Here is a 21,184-nt window from a genome sequence, read left to right on the forward strand (position 1 = left end):
GTTGCAAATAGTCGCCCCGCCATAGTCTTTTCTCCGACAAGGTGTCGCAAATAGTTGCCACCCCGTGCCTTTGACTTCACCTTCCATCCTCTGTCCCGCGGCAAGGTGTCGCAAATAGTCGCCCCGCCATAGTCTTTTCTCCGACAAGGTGTCGCAAATAGTCGCCCCGCCATAGTCTTTCCTCCGACAAGGTGTCGCAAATAGTTGCCCCGCCATAGTCTTTCCTCCGACAAGGTGTTGCAAATAGTTGCACCGCTATAGTCTTTCCTCCGACAAGGTGTTGCAAATAGTTGCCCCACCAGTCTTTTCTCCAACAAGGTGTCGCATATAGTCGCACCGCCATAGTCTTTCCTCCGACAAGGTGTCGCAAATAGTCGCCCCGCCATAGTCTTTCCTCCGACAAGGTGTTGCAAATAGTCGCCCCGCCATAGTCTTTCCTCCGACAAGGTGTCGCAAATAGTCGCCCCGCCATAGTCTTTCCTCCGACAAGGTGTCGCAAATAGTCGCCCCGCCATAGTCTTTTCTCCGACAAGGTGTTGCAAATAGTCGCCCCGCCATAGTCTTTTCTCCGACAAGGTGTTGCAAATAGTCGCCCCGCCATAGTCTTTCCTCCGACAAGGTGTTGCAAATAGTCGCCCCGCCATAGTCTTTCCTCCGACAAGGTGTCGCAAATAGTTGCCCCGCCATAGTCTTTCCTCCGACAAGGTGTCGCAAATAGTTGCCCTGCCATAGTCTTTTCTCCGACAAGGTGTTGCAAATAGTTGCCCCGCCATAGTCTTTTCTCCGACAAGGTGTCGCAGATAGTTGCCCCCCATATTTGCAGATAGTCGCCCCGCCATAGTCTTTCCCGCGGCAAGGTGTCGCAAATAGTCGCCCCGCCATAGTCTTTTCTCCGACAAGGTGTTGCAAATAGTTGCACCGCTATAGTCTTTTCTCCGACAAGGTGTCGCAAATAGTCGCCCCGCCATAGTCTTTTCTCCGACAAGGTGTCGCAAATAGTTTCCCCGCCATAGTCTTTTCTCCGACAAGGTGTTGCAAATAGTTGCCCCGCCATAGTCTTTCCTCCGACAAGGTGTCGCAAATAGTCGCCCCGCCATAGTCTTTCCTCCGACAAGGTGTCGCAAATAGTCGCCCCGCCATAGTCTTTCCTCCGACAAGGTGTCGCAAATAGTCGCCCCGCCATAGTCTTTCCTCCGACAAGGTGTTGCAAATAGTTGCCCCGCCATAGTCTTTTCTCCGACAAGGTGTCGCAAATAGTTGCCCCGCCATAGTCTTTTCTCCGACAAGGTGTTGCAAATAGTTGCCCCGCCATAGTCTTTCCTCCGACAAGGTGTCGCAAATAGTTGCCCCGCCCATAGTCTTTCTCCTCCGACAAGGTGTCGCAAATAGTTGCCCCGCCATAGTCTTTTCTCCGACAAGGTGTTGCAAATAGTTGCCCCGCCATAGTCTTTTCTCCGACAAGGTGTCGCAAATAGTCGCCCCGCCATAGTCTTTCCTCCGACAAGGTGTCGCAAATAGTCGCCCCGCCATAGTCTTTTCTCCGACAAGGTGTCGCAAATAGTTACCCCATCCTAGTCTTTTCTCCGACAAGGTGTTGCAAATAGTTGCCACCCCGTGCCTTTGACTTCACCTTCCATCCTCTGTCCCGCGGCAAGGTGTCGCAAATAGTTTCCCTGCCATAGTCTTTTCTCCGACAAGGTGTTGCAAATAGTTGCACCGCTATAGTCTTTCCTCCAACAAGGTGTCGCAAATAGTTGCCCCGCCACAGTCTTTTCTCCGACAAGGTGTCGCAAATAGTTACCCCATCGTAGCCTTTCCTCCGACAAGGTGTCGCATATAGTCGCACCGCCATAGTCTTTCCTCCGACAAGGTGTCGCAAATAGTCGCCCTCCCATAGTCTTTCCTCCGCAAGTGTCAAAAGTCCGTCTTTCCCCCGACAAGGTGTCGCAAATAGTTACCCCATCGTAGTCTTTCCTCCGACAAGGTGTTGCAAATAGTTGCCCCGCCATAGTCTTCCCTCCGACAAGGTGTCGCAAATAGTTACCCCATCGTAGTCTTTCCTCTGACAAGGTGTCGCAAATGGTTGCCCCGCCATAGTCTTTTCTCCGACAAGGTGTTGCAAATAGTTGCACCGCCATAGTCTTCCCTCCGACAATTCCAAATCGTCCCCATGTCTCCGCCGACAAGGTGTCGCAAATAGTCGCCCCGCCATAGTCTTTTCTCCGACAAGGTGTTGCAAATAGTTGCCCTGCCATAGTCTTTTCTCCGACAAGGTGTCGCAAATAGTTGCCCCGCCATAGTCTTTTCTCCGACAAGGTGTTGCAAATAGTCGCCCCGCCATAGTCTTTCCTCCGACAAGGTGTCGCAAATAGTCGCCCCGCCATAGTCTTTTCTCCGCAACCTCCGACAAGGTGTCGCAAATAGTTGCCCCGCCATAGTCTTTTCTCCGACAAGGTGTCGCAAATAGTTGCCCCGCCATAGTCTTTCTCCGACAAGGTGTTGCAAATAGTTGCCCCGCCATAGTCTTTTCTCCGACAAGGTGTTGCAAATAGTTGCCCCGCCATAGTCTTTTCTCCGACAAGGTGTTGCAAATAGTTGCCCCGCCAAGGTGGAAATAGTCCCCCAATCTTTTCTCCGACAAGGTGTTGCAAATAGTTGCCCCGTCCATAGTCTTTCCTCCGACAAGGTGTAGCAAATAGTTGCACCGCCATAGTCTTTTCTCCGACAAGGTGTTGCAAATAGTCGCCCCGCTATAGTCTTTTCTCCGACAAGGTGTCGCAAATAGTCGCCCCATAGTCTTTTCTCCGACAAGGTGTCGCAAATAGTTGCCCCCCTTTCTCGGGTGTTGCAAATAGACTTCCACCTTCCATAGTCTTTCCTCCGACAAGGTGTCGCAAATAGTTGCCCCGCCATAGTCTTTTCTCCGAAACCCCCATTCTTCCCGACAAGGTGTCGCAAATAGTTGCCCCGCCATAGTCTTTTCCTCCGACAAGGTGTCGCAAATAGTTGCCCCGCCATAGTCTTTCCTCCGACAAGGTGTCGCAAATAGTTGCCCCCGCCATAGTCTTCCCTTCCTCCCCGCGACAAGGTGTCGCAAATAGTCGCCCCGCCATAGTCTTTTCTCCGACAAGGTGTTGCAAATAGTTGCCCCGCCATAGTCTTTCCTCCGACAAGGTGTCGCAAATAGTTGCCCCGCCATAGTCTTTTCTCCGACAAGGTGTTGCAAATAGTTGCCACCCGCTTCCGACATTCAATAGTCCATCCTCTGTTCTTCGACAAGGTGTCGCAAATAGTCGCCCCGCCATAGTCTTTTCTCCGACAAGGTGTCGCAAATAGTAGCCCCGCCATAGTCTTTTCTCCGACAAGGTGTCGCAAATAGTTGCCCCGTCGTAGTCTTTTCTCCGACAAGGTGTTGCAAATAGTTGCCCCGCCATAGTCTTTCCTCCGACAAGGTGTCGCAAATAGTCGTCGCCATAGTCTTTTCTCCGACAAGATGTTGCAAATAGTTGCCCTGCCATAGTCTTTTCTCCGACAAGGTGTTGCAAATAGTTGCACCGCTGTAGTCTTTTCTCCGACAAGGTGTCGCAAATAGTTGCCCTGCCATAGTCTTTTCTCCGACAAGGTGTTGCAAATAGTTGCACCGCCATAGTCTTTTCTCCGACAAGGTGTCGCAAATAGTTGCCCCGCCATAGTCTTTTCTCCGACAAGGTGTTGCAAATAGTCGCCCCGCCATAGTCTTTTCTCCGACAAGGTGTTGCAAATAGTTGCCCTGCCATAGTCTTTCCTCCAACAAGGTGTCGCAGATAGTTGCCCTGCCATAGTCTTTCCTCCGACAAGGTGTCGCAAATAGTCGCCCCGCCATAGTCTTTTCTCCGACAAGGTGTTGCAAATAGTTGCCCCGCCATAGTCTTTTCTCCGACAAGGTGTCGCAAATAGTCGCCCCACCATAGTCTTTTCTCCGACAAGGTGTCGCAAATAGTCGCCCCGCCATAGTCTTTCCTCCGACAAGGTGTCGCAAATAGTCGCCCCGCCATAGTCTTTCCTCCGACAAGGTGTTGCAAATAGTCGCCCTGCCATAGTCTTTTCTCCAACAAGGTCTTGCAAATAGTCGCCCCGCCATAGTCTTTCCTCCGACAAGGTGTCGCAAATAGTCGCCCCACCATAGTCTTTTCTCCGACAAGGTGTCGCAAATAGTTTCCCCGCCATAGTCTTTTCTCCGACAAGGTGTCGCAAATAGTCGCCCCGCCATAGTCTTTTCTCCGACAAGGTGTCGCAAATAGTTGCCCCCGCCATAGTCTTCCATCCTCTCCCGCGACAAGGTGTCGCAAATAGTCGCCCCGCCATAGTCTTTTCTCCGACAAGGTGTTGCAAATAGTTGCCCCGCCATAGTCTTTCCTCCGACAAGGTGTCGCAAATAGTTGCCCCGCCATAGTCTTTTCTCCGACAAGGTGTTGCAAATAGTTGCCCCGCCATAGTCTTCTCCTCTCCCGCGGCAAGGTGTCGCAAATAGTTGCCCCGCCATAGTCTTTTCTCCGACAAGGTGTTGCAAATAGTTGCCCCGCCATAGTCTTCTTCTCCCCGCAAGGTGTCGCAAATAGTTGCCCCGCCATAGTCTTTTCTCCGACAAGGTGTGCAAATAGTCACAAGTTTGCAAATAGTCGCCCCGCCATAGTCTTTCCACCGTCAAGGTGTCGCAAATAGTTGCCCCGCCATAGTCTTTCCTCCGACAAGGTGTCGCAAATAGTCGCCCCGCCATAGTCTTTTCTCCGACAAGGTGTTGCAAATAGTTGCCCCGCCATAGTCTTTACCTTCCGACCGCAAGGTGTCGCAAATAGTTGCCCTGCCATAGTCTTTTCTCCGACAAGGTGTTGCAAATAGTTGCCCCGCCATAGTCTTTCCTCCGACAAGGTGTTGCAAATAGTTGCACCGCCATAGTCTTTCCTCCGACAAGGTGTTGCAAATAGTTGCCCCGCCATAGTCTTTCCCGCGGCAAGATGTCGCAAATAGTCGCCCCGCCATAGTCTTTCCTCCGACAAGGTGTCGCAAATAGTTGCCCCGCCATAGTCTTTCCTCCGACAAGGTGTCGCAAATAGTCGCCCCGCCATAGTCTTTTCTCCGACAAGGTGTTGCAAATAGTCGCCCCGCCATAGTCTTTCCTCCGACAAGGTGTTGCAAATAGTCGCCCCGCCATAGTCTTTCCTCCGACAAGGTGTCGCAAATAGTTGCCCCGCCATAGTCTTTTCTCCGACAAGGTGTTGCAAATAGTAGCCCCGCCATAGTCTTTCCTCCGGCAAGGTGTCGCAAATAGTTGCCCCGCCATAGTCTTTTCTCCGACAAGGTGTTGCAAATAGTTGCCCCGCTATAGTCTTTCCTCCGACAAGGTGTCGCAAATAGTTGCCCCGCCATAGTCTTTTCTCCGACAAGGTGTCGCAAATAGTTGCCACCCCGTGCCTTTGACTTCACCTTCCATCCTCTGTCCCGCGGCAAGGTGTCGCAAATAGTCGCCCCGCCATAGTCTTTTCTCCGACAAGGTGTTGCAAATAGTTGCCCCGCCATAGTCTTTCCTCCGACAAGGTGTCGCAAATAGTTGCCCCGCCATAGTCTTTTCTCCGACAAGGTGTCGCAAATAGTCTTTCCTCCGACAAGGTGTTGCAAATAGTCGCCCCGCCATAGTCTTTCCTCCGACAAGGTGTTGCAGATAGTTGCACCGCTATAGTCTTTCCTCCGACAAGGTGTTGCAAATAGTTGCCCTGCCATAGTCTTTTCTCCGACAAGGTGTCGCAAATAGTTGCACCGCTATAGTCTTTTCTCCGACAAGGTGTCGCAAATAGTCGCCCCGCCATAGTCTTTTCTCCGACAAGGTGTCGCAAATAGTTGCCCCGCCATAGTCTTTTCTCCGACAAGGTGTTGCAAATAGTTGCCCCGCCATAGTCTTTTCTCCGACAAGGTGTCGCAAATAGTTGCCCCGCCATAGTCTTTTCTCCGACAAGGTGTCGCAAATAGTTGCCCCGCCATAGTCTTTTCTCCGACAAAGTGTTGCAAATAGTCTTTCCCGCGACAAGGTGTCGCAAATAGTCGCCCCGCCATAGTCTTTTCTCCGACAAGGTGTCGCAAATAGTTGCCCCGCCATAGTCTTTCCTCCGACAAGGTGTCGCAAATAGTTGCCCCGCCATAGTCTTTCCTCCGACAAGGTGTCGCAAATGGTTGCCCCGCCATAGTCTTTCCTCCGACAAGGTGTCGCAAATAGTCGCCCCGCCATAGTCTTTTCTCCGACAAGGTGTTGCAAATAGTTGCACCGCTATAGTCTTTCCTCCAACAAGGTGTCGCAAATAGTTGCCCCGCCATAGTCTTTTCTCCGACAAGGTGTTGCAAATAGTTGCCCCGCCATAGTCTTTCCTCCGACAAGGTGTCGCAAATAGTTGCCCCGCCATAGTCTTTTCTCCGACAAGGTGTCGCAGATAGTTGCCCTGCCATAGTCTTTTCTCCGACAAGGTGTCGCAAATAGTCGCCCCCCCCATAGTCTTTCCTGCGGCAAGGTGTTGCAAATAGTTGCACCGCCATAGTCTTTCCTCCGACAAGGTGTTGCAAATAGTTGCACCGCTATAGTCTTTTCTCCGACAAGGTGTTGCAAATAGTTGCCCCGCCATAGTCTTTTCTCCGACAAGGTGTCGCAAATAGTCGCCCCGCCATAGTCTTTTCTCCGACAAGGTGTCGCAAATAGTTGCACCGCCATAGTCTTTTCTCCGACAAGGTGTTGCAAATAGTTGCCCCGCTCCATAGTCTTTCCTCCGACAAGGTGTCGCAAATAGTTGCCCCGCCATAGCCTTTTCTCCGACAAGGTGTTGCAAATAGTTGCCCCGCCATAGTCTTTCCTCCGACAAGGTGTCGCAAATAGTCGCCCCGCCATAGTCTTTTCTCCGACAAGGTGTCGCAAATAGTTGCCCCGCCATAGTCTTTTCTCCGACAAGGTGTTGCAAATAGTTGCCCCGCTATAGTCTTTCCTCCGGCAACAAGGTGTCGCAAATAGTTGCCCCGCCATAGTCTTTTCTCCGACAAGGTGTTGCAAATAGTTGCCCCGCCATAGTCTTTTCTCCGACAAGGTGTTGCATCTCCCGACAAGGTGTTGCAAATAGTTGCCCTGCCATAGTCTTTCCTCCAACAAGGTGTCGCAGATAGTTGCCCTGCCATAGTCTTTTCTCCGACAAGGTGTCGCAAATAGTTGCCCCGCCATAGTCTTTTCTCCGACAAGGTGTCGCAAATAGTCGCCCCGCCATAGTCTTTTCTCCGACAAGGTGTCGCAAATAGTTGCCCCGCCTTTAGTTCACCTCTTTCCTCCGACAAGGTGTCGCAGATAGTTGCCCTGCAATAGTCTTTTCTCCGACAAGGTGTTGCAAATAGTTGCCCTGCAATAGTCTTTTCTCCGACAAGGTGTTGCAAATAGTTGCCCTGCCATAGTCTTTCCTCCAACAAGGTGTCGCAGATAGTTGCCCTGCCATAGTCTTTTCTCCGACAAGGTGTCGCAAATAGTTACCCCATCGTAGTCTTTCCTCCGACAAGGTGTTGCAAATAGTTGCCCTGCAATAGTCTTTCCTCTGACAAGGTGTTGCAAATAGTTGCCCCGCCATAGTCTTTCCTCCGACAAGGTGTTGCAAATAGTTGCCCTGCAATAGTCTTTCCTCTGACAAGGTGTTGCAAATAGTTGCCCCGCCATAGTCTTTTCTCCGACAAGGTGTCGCAAATAGTTGCCCCGCCATAGTCTTTCCTCCGACAAGGTGTCGCACTTAGTTGCCCCGCCATAGTCTTTCCTCTGACAAGGTGTTGCAAATAGTTGCCCCGCCATAGTCTTTCCTCCGACAAGGTGTTGCAAATAGTTGCCCTGCAATAGTCTTTCCTCTGACAAGGTGTTGCAAATAGTTGCCCCGCCATAGTCTTTTCTCCGACAAGGTGTCGCAAATAGTTGCCCCCATAGTCTTTTCTCCGACAAGGTGTCGCAAATAGTTGCCCCCCACACAATAGTCTTTTCTTCTCCCGACAAGGTGTTGCAAATAGTCGCCCCGCCATAGTCTTTTCTCCGACAAGGTGTCGCAAATAGTTTCCCTGCCATAGTCTTTTCTCCGACAAGGTGTTGCAAATAGTTGCACCGCTATAGTCTTTTCTCCGACAAGGTGTTGCAAATAGTCGCCCCGCTATAGTCTTTTCTCCGACAAAGTGTTGCAAATACCCCCTCCGCGGCAAGGTGTCGCAAATAGTCGCCCCGCCATAGTCTTTTCTCCGACAAGGTGTTGCAAATAGTTGCCCCGCCATAGTCTTTTCTCCGACAAGGTGTCGCAAATAGTTGCCCCCCCATAGTCTTTGACTTCATCACCCTGTCCCCCGACAAGGTGTCGCAAATAGTCGCCCCGCCATAGTCTTTTCTCCGACAAGGTGTTGCAAATAGTTGCACCGCTATAGTCTTTCCTCCAACAAGGTGTCGCAAATAGTTGCCCCGCCACAGTCTTTTCTCCGACAAGGTGTCGCAAATAGTTGCCACCCCGTGCCTTTGACTTCACCTTCCATCCTCTGTCCCGCGGCAAGGTGTCGCAAATAGTCGCCCCGCCATAGTCTTTTCTCCGACAAGGTGTTGCAAATAGTTGCCCCGCCATAGTCTTTCCTCCGACAAGGTGTCGCAAATAGTTGCCCCGCCATAGTCTTTTCTCCGACAAGGTGTTGCAAATAGTTGCCCCGCCATAGTCTTTTCTCCGACAAGGTGTCGCAAATAGTCGCCCCGCCATAGTCTTTTCTCCGACAAGGTGTTGCAAATAGTTGCCCCGCCATAGTCTTTCCTCCGACAAGGTGTCGCAAATAGTTGCCCCGCCATAGTCTTTCCTCCGACAAGGTGTTGCAAATAGTTGCCCCCCCTATAGTCTTTTCTCCGACAAAGTGTCGCAAATAGTCGCCCCGCCATAGTCTTTTCTCCGACAAGGTGTTGCAAATAGTCGCCCCGCCATAGTCTTTTCTCCGACAAGGTGTGGCAAATAGTTGCCCAGCCATAGTCTTTCTTCCCTCCGACAAGGTGTCCATCAAATAGTCGCCCCGCCATAGTCTTTTCTCCGACAAGGTGTCGCAAATAGTTGCCCCGCCATAGTCTTTTCTCCGACAAGGTGTTGCAAATAGTTGCCCCGCCATAGTCTTTCCTCCGACAAGGTGTCGCAAATAGTTGCCCCGCCATAGTCTTTCCTCTCCGACAAGGTGTCGCAAATAGTTGCCCTGCCATAGTCTTTTCTCCGACAAGGTGTCGCAAATAGTTGCACCGCTATAGTCTTTTCTCCGACAAGGTGTCGCAAATAGTCGCCCCGCCATAGTCTTTTCTCCGACAAGGTGTTGCAAATAGTTGCCCTGCCATAGTCTTTCCTCCAACAAGGTGTCGCAGATAGTTGCCCTGCAATAGTCTTTTCTCCGACAAGGTGTTGCAAATAGTTGCCCTGCAATAGTCTTTTCTCCGACAAGGTGTTGCAAATAGTTGCCCCGCCATAGTCTTTTCTCCGACAAGGTGTCGCAAATAGTTGCAATCAGTTGCCCTTCCATAGTCTTTCCTCCGACAAGGTGTCGCAAATAGTCGCCCCGCCATAGTCTTTTCTCCGACAAGGTGTTGCAAATAGTTGCCCCGCCATAGTCTTTCCTCCGACAAGGTGTCAATGTTGCCCCGCCAATAGTCTTTCCCGACAAGGTTTGCAAATAGTCACCTTCCATCCTCTGTCCCGCGGCAAGGTGTCGCAAATAGTCGCCCCGCCATAGTTTTTTTCTCCGACAAGGTGTTGCAAATAGTTGCACCGCCATAGTCTTTCCTCCGACAAGGTGTTGCAAATAGTTGCACCGCCATAGTCTTTCCTCCGACAAGGTGTTGCAAATAGTTGCACCGCTATAGTCTTTTCTCCGACAAGGTTTGCAAATAGTCGCCCCGCCATAGTCTTTTCTCCGACAAGGTGTCGCAAATAGTCGCCCCGCCATAGTCTTTCCCGCGGCAAGGTGTCGCAAATAGTCGCCCCGCCATAGTCTTTTCTCCGACAAGGTGTCGCAAATAGTTGCCCCGCCATAGTCTTTTCTCCGACAAGGTGTCGCAAATAGTTGCCCCGCCATAGTCTTTTCTCCGACAAGGTGTTGCAAATAGTTGCCCCGCCATAGTCTTTTGCGCCTACTCGCGGCAAGGTGTCGCAAATAGTTGCACCGCTATAGTCTTTTCTCCGACAAGGTGTTGCAAATAGTTGCCCCGCCATAGTCTTTCCTCCGACAAGGTGTCGCAAATAGTTGCCCCGCCATAGTCTTTTCTCCGACAAGGTGTCGCAAATAGTTGCCCCGCATAGTCTTTCTCCGACAAGGTTTATTCGCCCCGCCATAGTCTTTCCCGCGGCAAGGTGTCGCAAATGGTTGCCCCGCCATAGTCTTTCCTCCGACAAGGTGTCGCAAATAGTCGCCCCGCCATAGTCTTTTCTCCGACAAGGTGTTGCAAATAGTTGCCCCGCCATAGTCTTTCCTCCGACAAGGTGTTGCAAATAGTTGCCCCGCCATAGTCTTTTCTCCGACAAAGTCTTGCAGATAGTCGCCCCGCCATAGTCTTTCCCGCGGCAAGGTGTTGCAAATAGTCGCCCGACAAGGTGTTGCAAATAGTTGCACCGCCATAGTCTTTCCTCCGACAAGGTGTTGCAAATAGTTGCACCGCTATAGTCTTTCCTCCGACAAGGTGTCGCAAATAGTTGCCCCGCCATAGTCTTTTCTCCGACAAGGTGTCGCAAATAGTTGCCCCGCCATAGTCTTTTCTCCGACAAGGTGTTGCAAATAGTTGCACCGCTATAGTCTTTTCTCCGACAAGGTGTCGCAAATAGTTGCCACTCCGTGCCTTTGACTTCACCTTCCATCCTCTGTCCCGCGGCAAGGTGTCGCAAATAGTCGCCCCGCCATAGTCTTTTCTCCGACAAGGTGTTGCAAATAGTTGCCCCGCCATAGTCTTTTCTCCGACAAGGTGTCGCAAATAGTTGCCCCGCCATAGTCTTTTCTCCGACAAGGTGTCGCAAATAGTTGCCACCCCGTGCCTTTGACTTCACCTTCCATCCTCTGTCCCGCGGCAAGGTGTCGCAAATAGTCGCCCCGCCATAGTCTTTTCTCCGACAAGGTGTCGCAAATAGTTGCCCCGCCATAGTCTTTTCTCCGACAAGGTGTCGCAAATAGTTTCCCTGCCATAGTCTTTTCTCCGACAAGGTGTTGCAAATAGTTGCACCGCTATAGTCTTTTCTCCGACAAGGTGTTGCAAATAGTCGCCCCGCCATAGTCTTTCCTCCGACAAGGTGTCGCAAATAGTCGCCCCGCCATAGTCTTTCCTCCAACAAGGTGTCGCAGATAGTTGCCCTGCCATAGTCTTTTCTCCGACAAGGTGTCGCAAATAGTTACCCCATCGTAGTCTTTCCTCCGACAAGGTGTTGCAAATAGTTGCCCCGCCATAGTCTTTCCTCCGACAAGGTGTCGCAAATGGTTGCCCCGCCATAGTCTTTTCTCCGACAAGGTGTTGCAAATAGTTGCCCCGCCATAGTCTTTCCTCCAACAAGGTGTCGCAGATAGTTGCCCTGCCATAGTCTTTTCTCCGACAAGGTGTCGCAAATAGTCGCCCCGCCATAGTCTTTCCTCCAACAAGGTGTCGCAAATAGTTGCCCCGCCATAGTCTTTTCTCCGACAAGGTGTCGCAAATAGTTGCCCCGCCATAGTCTTTCCTCCGACAAGGTGTTGCAAATAGTTGCCCTGCAATAGTCTTTCCTCTGACAAGGTGTTGCAAATAGTTGCCCCGCCATAGTCTTTTCTCCGACAAAGTCTTGCAGATAGTCGCCCCGCTATAGTCTTTCCTCCGACAAGGTGTCGCAAATAGTTGCCCCGCCATAGTCTTTCCTCCGACAAGGTGTCGCAAATAGTTGCCCCACCATAGGCTTTTCTCCGACAAGGTATCGCAGATAGTTGCCCCGTCGTAGTCTTTTCTCCGACTTCCATCTGTCCCCGGCAAGGTGTCGCAAATAGTTGCCCCGCCATAGTCTTTTCTCCGACAAGGTGTTGCAAATAGTTGCCCCCGCCATAGTCTTTTCCTCCGACAAGGTGTCGCAAATAGTTGCCCCGCCATAGTCTTTTCTCCGACAAGGTGTTGCAAATAGTTGCCCCGCCATAGTCTTTCCTCCGACAAGGTGTCGCAAATAGTTGCCCCGCCATAGTCTTTTCTCCGACAAGGTGTTGCAAATAGTTGCCCCCGCCATAGTCTTTTCCCCGACAAGGTGTCGCAAATAGTTGCCCCGCCATAGTCTTTTCTCCGACAAGGTGTTGCAAATAGTTGCACCGCTATAGTCTTTTCTCCGACAAGGTGTTGCAAATAGTTGCACCGCTATAGTCTTTCCTCCGACAAGGTGTCGCAAATGGTTGCCCCGCCATAGTCTTTCCTCCGACAAGGTGTCGCAAATAGTTGCCCCGCCATAGTCTTTTCTCCGACAAGGTGTTGCAAATAGTTGCACCGCTATAGTCTTTCCTCCGACAAGGTGTCGCAAATAGTTGCCCCGCCATAGTCTTTTCTCCGACAAGGTGTTGCAAATAGTTGCACCGCTATAGTCTTTCCTCCGACAAGGTGTCGCAAATAGTTGCCCCGCCATAGTCTTTTCTCCGACAAGGTGTTGCAAATAGTTGCCCCGCCATAGTCTTTCCTCCGACAAGGTGTCGCAAATAGTCGCCCCGCCATAGTCTTTTCTCCGACAAGGTGTTGCAAATAGTTGCCCCACAATACGTCTTTCCTCCGACAAGGTGTCGCAAATAGTCGCCCCGCCATAGTCTTTTCTCCGACAAGGTGTTGCAAATAGTTGCCCTGCCATAGTCTTTCCTCCGACAAGGTGTCGCAAATAGTTGCCCCGCCATAGTCTTTACTCCGACAAGGTGTTGCAAATAGTTGCCCCGCCATAGTCTTTCCTCCGACAAGGTGTCGCAAATAGTTGCCCCGCCATAGTCTTTTCTCCGACAAGGTGTTGCAAATAGTTGCCCCGCTCATAGTCTTTTCCCCGACAAGGTGTCGCAAATAGTTGCCCCGCCATAGTCTTTTCTCCGACAAGGTGTTGCAAATAGTTGCCACCTTCCTCCGACAAGGTTCGCAAATAGTGCCCCATTTTCTCCGACAAGGTGTTGCAAATAGTTGCCCCGCCATAGTCTTTTTCTCCGACAAGGTGTCGCAAATAGTTGCCCCGCCATAGTCTTTTCTCCGACAAGGTGTCGCAAATAGTTGCCCCGCCATAGTCTTTTCTCCGACAAGGTGTCGCAAATAGTTGCCACCCCGTGCCTTTGACTTCACCTTCCATCCTCTGTCCCGCGGCAAGGTGTCGCAAATAGTTGCACCGCTATAGTCTTTTCTCCGACAAGGTGTTGCAAATAGTTGCCCCGCCATAGTCTTTCCTCCGACAAGGTGTCGCAAATAGTTGCCCCGCCATAGTCTTTTCTCCGACAAAGTTTGCAAATAGTCGCCCCGCCATAGTCTTTCCCGCGACAAGGTGTCGCAAATAGTTGCCCCGCCATAGTCTTTTCTCCGACAAGGTGTCGCAAATAGTCGCCCCGCCATAGTCTTTCCTCCGACAAGGTGTCGCAAATAGTTGCCCCGCCATAGTCTTTTCTCCGACAAGGTGTCGCAAATAGTTGCCCCGCCATAGTCTTTCCTCCGACAAGGTGTTGCAAATAGTCGCCCCGCCATAGTCTTTCCCGCGGCAAGGTGTTGCAAATAGTCGCCCCACCATAGTCTTTCCTCCGACAAGGTGTCGCAAATAGTCGCCCCGCCATAGTCTTTCCTCCAACAAGGTGTCGCAGATAGTTGCCCCGTCGTAGTTTTTTTTAGGACAAGGTGTTGCAAATAGTTGCCCCGCCTCTGACTTCACCTCCGACAAGGTGTTGCAAATAGTTGCACCGCTATAGTCTTTTCTCCGACAAGGTGTCGCAAATAGTCGCCCCGCCATAGTCTTTTCTCCGACAAGGTGTCGCAAATAGTTTCCCCGCCATAGTCTTTTCTCCGACAAGGTGTCGCAAATAGTCGCCCCGCCATAGTCTTTTCTCCGACAAGGTGTCGCAAATAGTTGCCACCCCGTGCCTTTGACTTCCATCCTCTGTCCCGCGGCAAGGTGTCGCAAATAGTCGCCCCGCCATAGTTTTTTTCTCCGACAAGGTGTTGCAAATAGTTGCACCGCTATAATCTTTCCTCCGACAAGGTGTTGCAAATAGTCCTTGAAAATAGTTGCCCCGCTCATAGTCTTTTCCCCGACAAGGTGTCGCAAATAGTCGCCCCGCCATAGTCTTTTCTCCGACAAGGTGTTGCAAATAGTTGCCCTGCCATAGTCTTTCCTCCGACAAGGTGTCGCAGATAGTTGCCCCCATAGCCTTAGTCTTTCCTCCGACAAGGTGTTGCAGATAGTTGCTCCACCATAGTCTTTCCTCCGACAAGGTGTTGCAGAAAGTCGCCCCGCCATAGTCTTTCCTCCGACAAGGTGTCGCAAATAGTCGCCCCGCCATAGTCTTTCCTCCGACAAGGTGTCGCAAATAGTCGCCCTCCCATAGTCTTTCCTCCAACAAAGTCTTGCAAATAGTTGCCACCCCGTGGCTTTGACTTCGCCTTCCATCCTCTGTTCTGCGACAAGGTGTCGCAAATAGTTGCCCCGCCATAGCCTTTTCTCCGACAAGGTGTTGCAAATAGTCGCCCCGCCATAGTCTTTCCTCCGACAAGGTGTTGCAAATAGTTGCCCTCCCATAGTCTTTCCTCCGCCCCCAAGTCTTTCTCCGACAAGGTGTAAACCCAAGTTTCCCGGTGTCGCAAATAGTCGCCCCGCCATAGTCTTTTCTCCGACAAGGTGTTGCAAATAGTCGCCCCGCCATAGTCTTTCCTCCGACAAGGTGTCGCAAATAGTCGCCCCGCCATAGTCTTTCCTCCGACAAGGTGTCGCAAATAGTTGCCCCACCATAGTCTTTTCTCCGACAAGGTGTCGCAAATAGTTACCCCATCCTAGTCTTTTCTCCGACAAGGTATCGCAGATAGTTGCCCCGTCGTAGTCTTTTCTCCAACAAAGTCTTGCAAATAGTTGCCCCACCATAGTCTTTCCTCCGACAAGGTGTCGCAAATAGTCGCCCCGCCATAGTCTTTCCTCCGACAAGGTGTCGCAAATAGTCGCCCCGCCATAGTCTTTTCTCCGACAAGGTGTCGCAAATAGTTGCCCCGCCTATAGTCTTTCCTCCGACAAGGTGTCGCAAATAGTCCCCCGCAATGTCAAATAGTTCCCTCCGACAAGGTGTTGCAAATAGTTGCCCCCATAGTCTTTCCTCCGACAAGGTGTCGCAAATAGTTGCCCCGCCATAGTCTTTTCTCCGACAAGGTGTTGCAAATAGTTGCCCCGCCATAGTCTTTTCTCCGACAAGGTGTCGCAAATAGTTCCCCCATAGTCTTTTCTCCGGCAAGGTGTCGCAAATAGTTGCCCCGCCATAGTCTTTTCTCCGACAAGGTGTCGCAAATAGTTGCCCCGCCATAGTCTTTCCTCCGACAAGGTGTCGCAAATAGTTGCACCGCCATAGTCTTTCCTCCGACAAGGTGTCGCAAATGGTTGCCCCGCCATAGTCTTTTCTCCGACAAGGTGTCGCAAATGGTTGCCCCGCCATAGTCTTTTCTCCGACAAGGTGTCGCAAATAGTTGCACCGCTATAGTCTTTCCTCTGACAAGGTGTCGCAAATGGTTGCCCCGCCATAGTCTTTTCTCCGACAAGGTGTTGCAAATAGTTGCCCCCGGCCATAGTTCCTTTCCTCCTCTCCCGACAAGGTGTCGCAAATAGTTGCCCCGCCATAGTCTTTTCTCCGACAAGGTGTTGCAAATAGTCGCCTGCCCGCCATAGTCTTTCCTCCGACAAGGTGTCGCAAATAGTCGCCCCGCCATAGTCTTTTCTCCGACAAGGTGTTGCAAATAGTCGCCCCGCCATAGTCTTTTCTCCGACAAGGTGTTGCAAATAGTTGCCCTGCCATAGTCTTTCCTCCAACAAGGTGTCGCAGATAGTTGCCCCGCCATAGTCTTTTCTCCGACAAGGTGTTGCAGATAGTCGCCCCGCCATAGTCTTTTCTCCGACAAGGTGTTGCAAATAGTTGCCCCGCCATAGTCTTTTCTCCGACAAGGTGTCGCAAATAGTTGCCCCGCCATAGTCTTTTCTCCGACAAGGTGTCGCAAATAGTCGCCCCGCCATAGTCTTTCCTCCGACAAGGTGTCGCAAATAGTCGCCCCGCCATAGTCTTTTCTCCGACAAGGTGTCGCAAATAGTCGCCCCGCATTGCCCCGCCATAGTCTTTCCTCCGACAAGGTGTCGCAAATAGTCGCCCCGCCATAGTCTTTTCTCCGACAAGGTGTTGCAAATAGTTGCACCGCTATAGTCTTTCCTCCGACAAGGTGTCGCAAATAGTTGCCCCGCCATAGTCTTTTCTCCGACAAAGTCTTGCAGATAGTCGCCCCGCCATAGTCTTTCCCGCGGCAAGGTGTCGCAAATAGTCGCCCCGCCATAGTCTTTTCTCCGACAAGGTGTTGCAAATAGTTGCACCGCTATAGTCTTTTCTCCGACAAGGTGTCGCAAATAGTTGCCACTCCGTGCCTTTGACTTCACCTTCCAGGTTCAAAAGTCCCGCCATATCTTTCTCCGACAAGGTTCAAATAGGACTTCACCTTCCATCCTCTGTCCCGCGGCAAGGTGTCGCAAATAGTCGCCCCGCTATAGTCTTTTCTCCGACAAGGTGTCGCAAATAGTCGCCCCGCCATAGTCTTTTCTCCGACAAGGTGTCGCAAATAGTCGCCCCGCCATAGTCTTTTCTCCGACAAGGTGTCGCAAATAGTTGCCACCCCGTGCCTTTGACTTCACCTTCCATCCTCTGTCCCGCGGCAAGGTGTCGCAAATAGTCGCCCCGCCATAGTCTTTTCTCCGACAAGGTGTTGCAAATAGTTGCCCTGCCATAGTCTTTCCTCCAACAAGGTGTCGCAGATAGTTGCCCTGCCATAGTCTTTTCTCCGACAAGGTGTTGCAAATAGTTGCACCGCTATAGTCTTTTCTCCGACAAAGTCTTGCAGATAGTCGCCCCGCCATAGTCTTTCCCGCGGCAAGGTGTCGCAAATGGTTGCCCCGCCATAGTCTTTCCTCCGACAAGGTGTCGCAAATAGTCGCCCCGCCATAGTCTTTCCTCCGGCAAGGTGTCGCAAATGGTTGCCCCGCCATAGTCTTTCCTCCGACAAGGTGTTGCAAATAGTTGCACCGCTATAGTCTTTTCTCCGACAAAGTCTTGCAGATAGTCGCCCCGCCATAGTCTTTCCCGCGGCAAGGTGTCGCAAATGGTTGCCCCGCCATAGTCTTTCCTCCGACAAGGTGTCGCAAATAGTCGCCCCGCCATAGTCTTTCCCGCGGCAAGGTGTCGCAAATGGTTGCCCCGCCATAGTCTTTCCTCCGACAAGGTGTTGCAAATAGTTGCACCGCTATAGTCTTTTCTCCGACAAAGTCTTGCAGATAGTCGCCCCGCCATAGTCTTTCCCGCGGCAAGGTGTCGCAAATGGTTGCCCCGCCATAGTCTTTCCTCCGACAAGGTGTCGCAAATAGTCGCCCCGCCATAGTCTTTTCTCCGACAAGGTGTTGCAAATAGTTGCCACCCCGTGCCTTTGACTTCACCTTCCATCCTCTGTCCCGCGGCAAGGTGTCGCAAATAGTTTCCCTGCCATAGTCTTTTCTCCGACAAGGTGTTGCAAATAGTTGCACCGCTATAGTCTTTCCTCCAACAAGGTGTCGCAAATAGTTGCCCCGTCGTAGTCTTTTCTCCGACAAGGTATCGCAAATAGTTGCCCCGTCGTAGTCTTTCCTCCAACAAGGTGTTGCAAATAGTTGCCCCCTCGTAGTCCTTCCTCCAACAAGGTCTTGTAGATAGTTGCCACCCTGTGGCTTTGACTTCGCCTTCCATCCTCTGTTCTGCGCCAAGGTGTTGCAAATAATTGCCCCGCCGCAGCTTTGCTTTCACCCGCTTTAGTCTTCTTTCCGGGAGGGTGTTACAAATAGTTCCCGACTTTACCTTTTCCTCTCTTCGCTTAAAGATGTTGCAAATACAGAGTTGTTTCCATGCGGTTCGAAATAGCCCCATTGCCGCGCTTATCATCCCTCCTAACCTGTCGATCTGGGTGTTGACTCTGCAAGTAATTGTAATGGCTAGGCACCCGTTCTAAACCTTGAACAGTTTTGAATGAAAGTGAAGGCACTTGCGCATCGCAAACGGATTAGTTGACGCTAGACATTTTCTCTTTTGTATTTTATGTAGTGAAATGTCTCACTGTGTTTAGTATAACATGCTTTCTATAATATAAGAAGTTGAGTTCGGAGAAAACTTTTATGGTAACCAGGATTCACTCACTCGAAATTTCTAAACCTCGGTCTATATAAAATGGAGAACTTAGTGAAAAGATCTAATTCGTAAATTCTCAAACCTTGTTTGTCTTGCCATAAATCTTGTCAAGTGTCTTCAACAGTATGACTGTGTATGACATTTCCTGCGTGCCACTCAATCTCTCTTTCCTTTCTTCCCTATCCTAATCAAAAAGAGGTCTCTATCAGTCTCTAGATAGGATCTTTAAATTGTAAATATTGGATGGAATGTAAATAACGAAAGATTCAAAAGGGTACGAGAAGAAGGAAGTATTTTAGTACATGTATTGTTGTTGTTTCATTGTTGCTCATCACGACGATTTTTCGCCTACAAAGATGGGGAAAGAAAACAACAAAGTAGCGAACTTTTGCGAGGAAGCCGACTAGCCAATTTAGAGGAAATAAAGCCGAACAATGATGGAAAACAAATTGAGTTGTTATCAAGATCTCGGGAAGTTGTGGTGATATTGCGTGCTTATTTGGGATGTATTTCTCTAAATGTGATGACGCAAATAGTTTTGAATTATGTGCTGCGAACAAACAAGCAGCTGTTATGTCTTTTCCTGATCTAAATACGCTTGGTTTGTGCATACTTTCCATTCCCAAAATCTAATAATTTTTTCCTTATCAGATAAGATAAGATTTATTTGGGTGGGTGTAGTATGGCGGTTAGAGATTCCGCTGACCGCACAATCGATCGGAGCTTTGAATCCGCCGTAGTGCTCACCAAGCCCTTCATCCCTGTGGGGTCTATAAATTGGTACCAGATTGGTCTGGGAGGATAAAAACACTGATTTGACCCATCGGCTAGCCACCGCAAGTGATTGTACGGGCCAGTTACACATTCGGAAACCTCAAACGATTCTGAATTAAAGTAAACGTGGCGGGCGGATCCCAAGCGGATTGATTAACTCTAGACACTTTATCCTTTGTCCTTTTTCAGACAAGATTTGTAGTTCAACCGAGGAAGTGTGGTTGTACAACGTTTGGTTTGAATAACGTACGGTGAACTGCGACATGCGGAAGCAATTTATCTCCTTATTTCCTGAGACCAATTCTTTGAAAAACGCCGCAAGTCTCATTTAGAACGACATTCGGGCTGAACTCTGACCGATTTCGAAGACAATTTTGTATGCAGCAGCTCTGATTTATTTCACTCCTTAATCTCCGGCTTTTCTCCTAAAAATTATTACGACATGCATTTCATGATTGAACCATTTCATTTGCTCTGTCGCACCAATCTGAAAGCCCGGCTAACGCCGGAGTTATATTTCTTGTGGTTCCCGCTTAGCTTGCCTTTACCTATAAGTAAAAATTAAAAGTATTGACACTTTCTATAAACTATTGCTGCAGAATTGAATTTTTCTCCTCATAGCAACGCCTTTTAGTTGACTTTTTAAAAGAAATTCAAGCACTGATGAAAGGTTTAGTAGTTTTCTTGCTAACGAGATAGATACTTGGAGAATAACGAATGGAAATCAGACTAAATCAGGAACTCGGAGCTTTGACTGATCCAGCAATCCACAATTGAAATGATAAAGCTATTACGATTGGTTGCTGTTACGGGTCAACTAGGAATAACGTCATATGGATTTTTAGGATAAATCGCTCCGAAAATCTTGTGAATACTACAAAAGCTTCAGTTAATGTGCTCTCACTGCAGAAAGCAGCGAACGTCTTTTCTGCAACATCGAAACAATGACAGCTGCAACTAATCGTGCTCCTACACAATCTTTTACCTTTCCATTAGCATAAGCGTTTCTGTTTCTCTTTGATGTTGCAGTTTCTCTTTGTTGAGATCGGGAAACGTTAAATTTTTCACTCATCCTCTTATTCATGGAGCAGCTCTTTAAGGTGCTTCTGAGGGAGGGACATTTTCATTTATTTTCTTTTTTGAACAGATTTATCTTGTGTAATTATTCTGATGGTGATAGTGATGACAACGGTGTTCCCAGCTGCCATGCTCGAATATAATTACAGAATACATTGCTTAGTTGCGGTTCGAAATAAGCATAGTCGGCACCAGAAGCGTCCGATTTAGTGCTGAGTTCAATCCTTGTGAAATACCGAGGAACAAAACAGAAGTAATGCATGTGAACGAAAACAGCTACTCATAATCACGGTAAGCTCCTGTTACCGTTATTCGCAGTGAGCAAGTGGGCTTTTCGCACGTTAACAGGTTATATTGTCTTTTTATGTAATCACACCCACGTATTTAATTTGTGCAGTCCAGGGGAGACTTGACGTAAAAAAGGAGATGAATAATGAAAATATTCAAAAAATATCTTGGACTAAGAGTGGAAGCTCTATTTCTCTAAGTAAGAACAACAACCAACAATGATGCCTCTACTTTCTGCGGAGATTCGACCTATTCGACAGCCGATTTTTACAAGATAATGAACGGCGGATGCTGAGGAAAATTTACAGTTACATCAAGGCTCTGCTCAGATATTTTATCGCTCAAAATATTAAAACGCAAAAAATTCAATCATTTTCTCATTGTAGTTAAAGCGAGCGTTTCAAATGACACCTTATTCTGACTTATGGCTACATCTGTTTGTGTTTGTAACTTACTGTAATTTATTTTGTTTAGTAAGAAGTCAAGGCCACGCTTGCGCTGTCAAAGGGTAAGTTAGGGTCAAGAAGTGTGTAACGAATTGAAATTCTGAACGGGACATGTTTCAACGTAGTCCTTCTGCTCGACGTTTTCCTGATCCAAGCAAACGATAAATACCATT

At 49.6% G+C, this 21,184-nt stretch overlaps 14 protein-coding genes across 14 annotated transcripts; all 14 read right to left on the bottom strand.

Annotated features, from left to right (window-relative positions):
* Nucleotides 1-76: 76 nt before the first annotated feature.
* Nucleotides 77-1,444, bottom strand: RB195_000001 (uncharacterized protein; the record flags this gene model as incomplete). The annotated part of the gene is made up of 1 exon (XM_064196128.1): nucleotides 77-1,444. One exon carries the CDS (start codon nucleotides 1,442-1,444, stop codon nucleotides 77-79), a length of 1,368 nt encoding a protein of 455 aa, XP_064052009.1.
* Nucleotides 1,445-1,571: 127 nt separating this feature from the next.
* Nucleotides 1,572-2,711, bottom strand: RB195_000002 (uncharacterized protein; the record flags this gene model as incomplete). Its single annotated transcript, XM_064196129.1, has 1 exon — nucleotides 1,572-2,711. One exon carries the CDS (start codon nucleotides 2,709-2,711, stop codon nucleotides 1,572-1,574), a length of 1,140 nt encoding a protein of 379 aa, XP_064052010.1.
* Nucleotides 2,712-2,750: 39 nt separating this feature from the next.
* On the bottom strand, nucleotides 2,751-4,610 carry RB195_000003 (uncharacterized protein; the record flags this gene model as incomplete). Its single annotated transcript, XM_064196130.1, has 1 exon — nucleotides 2,751-4,610. One exon carries the CDS (start codon nucleotides 4,608-4,610, stop codon nucleotides 2,751-2,753), a length of 1,860 nt encoding a protein of 619 aa, XP_064052011.1.
* A 73-nt stretch (nucleotides 4,611-4,683) lies between these two features.
* Nucleotides 4,684-5,406, bottom strand: RB195_000004 (uncharacterized protein; the record flags this gene model as incomplete). The annotated part of the gene is made up of 1 exon (XM_064196131.1): nucleotides 4,684-5,406. One exon carries the CDS (start codon nucleotides 5,404-5,406, stop codon nucleotides 4,684-4,686), a length of 723 nt encoding a protein of 240 aa, XP_064052012.1.
* A 53-nt stretch (nucleotides 5,407-5,459) lies between these two features.
* RB195_000005 (uncharacterized protein) lies at nucleotides 5,460-6,950 on the bottom strand (the record flags this gene model as incomplete). Its single annotated transcript, XM_064196132.1, has 1 exon — nucleotides 5,460-6,950. One exon carries the CDS (start codon nucleotides 6,948-6,950, stop codon nucleotides 5,460-5,462), a length of 1,491 nt encoding a protein of 496 aa, XP_064052013.1.
* A 39-nt stretch (nucleotides 6,951-6,989) lies between these two features.
* Nucleotides 6,990-7,274, bottom strand: RB195_000006 (uncharacterized protein; the record flags this gene model as incomplete). Its single annotated transcript, XM_064196133.1, has 1 exon — nucleotides 6,990-7,274. One exon carries the CDS (start codon nucleotides 7,272-7,274, stop codon nucleotides 6,990-6,992), a length of 285 nt encoding a protein of 94 aa, XP_064052014.1.
* A 47-nt stretch (nucleotides 7,275-7,321) lies between these two features.
* Nucleotides 7,322-8,104, bottom strand: RB195_000007 (uncharacterized protein; the record flags this gene model as incomplete). The annotated part of the gene is made up of 1 exon (XM_064196134.1): nucleotides 7,322-8,104. One exon carries the CDS (start codon nucleotides 8,102-8,104, stop codon nucleotides 7,322-7,324), a length of 783 nt encoding a protein of 260 aa, XP_064052015.1.
* Nucleotides 8,105-8,445: 341 nt separating this feature from the next.
* RB195_000008 (uncharacterized protein) lies at nucleotides 8,446-9,564 on the bottom strand (the record flags this gene model as incomplete). The annotated part of the gene is made up of 1 exon (XM_064196135.1): nucleotides 8,446-9,564. One exon carries the CDS (start codon nucleotides 9,562-9,564, stop codon nucleotides 8,446-8,448), a length of 1,119 nt encoding a protein of 372 aa, XP_064052016.1.
* A 107-nt stretch (nucleotides 9,565-9,671) lies between these two features.
* Nucleotides 9,672-11,171, bottom strand: RB195_000009 (uncharacterized protein; the record flags this gene model as incomplete). The annotated part of the gene is made up of 1 exon (XM_064196136.1): nucleotides 9,672-11,171. The coding sequence occupies one exon, from the start codon at nucleotides 11,169-11,171 to the stop codon at nucleotides 9,672-9,674; it is 1,500 nt and encodes a 499-aa protein (XP_064052017.1).
* Nucleotides 11,172-11,253: 82 nt separating this feature from the next.
* Nucleotides 11,254-12,309, bottom strand: RB195_000010 (uncharacterized protein; the record flags this gene model as incomplete). The annotated part of the gene is made up of 1 exon (XM_064196137.1): nucleotides 11,254-12,309. One exon carries the CDS (start codon nucleotides 12,307-12,309, stop codon nucleotides 11,254-11,256), a length of 1,056 nt encoding a protein of 351 aa, XP_064052018.1.
* A 211-nt stretch (nucleotides 12,310-12,520) lies between these two features.
* Nucleotides 12,521-13,282, bottom strand: RB195_000011 (uncharacterized protein; the record flags this gene model as incomplete). The annotated part of the gene is made up of 1 exon (XM_064196138.1): nucleotides 12,521-13,282. One exon carries the CDS (start codon nucleotides 13,280-13,282, stop codon nucleotides 12,521-12,523), a length of 762 nt encoding a protein of 253 aa, XP_064052019.1.
* A 103-nt stretch (nucleotides 13,283-13,385) lies between these two features.
* Nucleotides 13,386-15,116, bottom strand: RB195_000012 (uncharacterized protein; the record flags this gene model as incomplete). Its single annotated transcript, XM_064196139.1, has 1 exon — nucleotides 13,386-15,116. The coding sequence occupies one exon, from the start codon at nucleotides 15,114-15,116 to the stop codon at nucleotides 13,386-13,388; it is 1,731 nt and encodes a 576-aa protein (XP_064052020.1).
* Nucleotides 15,117-15,242: 126 nt separating this feature from the next.
* On the bottom strand, nucleotides 15,243-16,472 carry RB195_000013 (uncharacterized protein; the record flags this gene model as incomplete). The annotated part of the gene is made up of 1 exon (XM_064196140.1): nucleotides 15,243-16,472. The coding sequence occupies one exon, from the start codon at nucleotides 16,470-16,472 to the stop codon at nucleotides 15,243-15,245; it is 1,230 nt and encodes a 409-aa protein (XP_064052021.1).
* Nucleotides 16,473-17,085: 613 nt separating this feature from the next.
* Nucleotides 17,086-17,991, bottom strand: RB195_000014 (uncharacterized protein; the record flags this gene model as incomplete). The annotated part of the gene is made up of 1 exon (XM_064196141.1): nucleotides 17,086-17,991. The coding sequence occupies one exon, from the start codon at nucleotides 17,989-17,991 to the stop codon at nucleotides 17,086-17,088; it is 906 nt and encodes a 301-aa protein (XP_064052022.1).
* Between the last annotated feature and the right edge of the window lie 3,193 nt (nucleotides 17,992-21,184).

Source organism: Necator americanus, chromosome IV (genome assembly GCF_031761385.1).
Source record: "Necator americanus strain Aroian chromosome IV, whole genome shotgun sequence".
In the NCBI taxonomy this organism is placed as follows: Eukaryota; Metazoa; Nematoda; class Chromadorea; order Rhabditida; family Ancylostomatidae; genus Necator; species Necator americanus.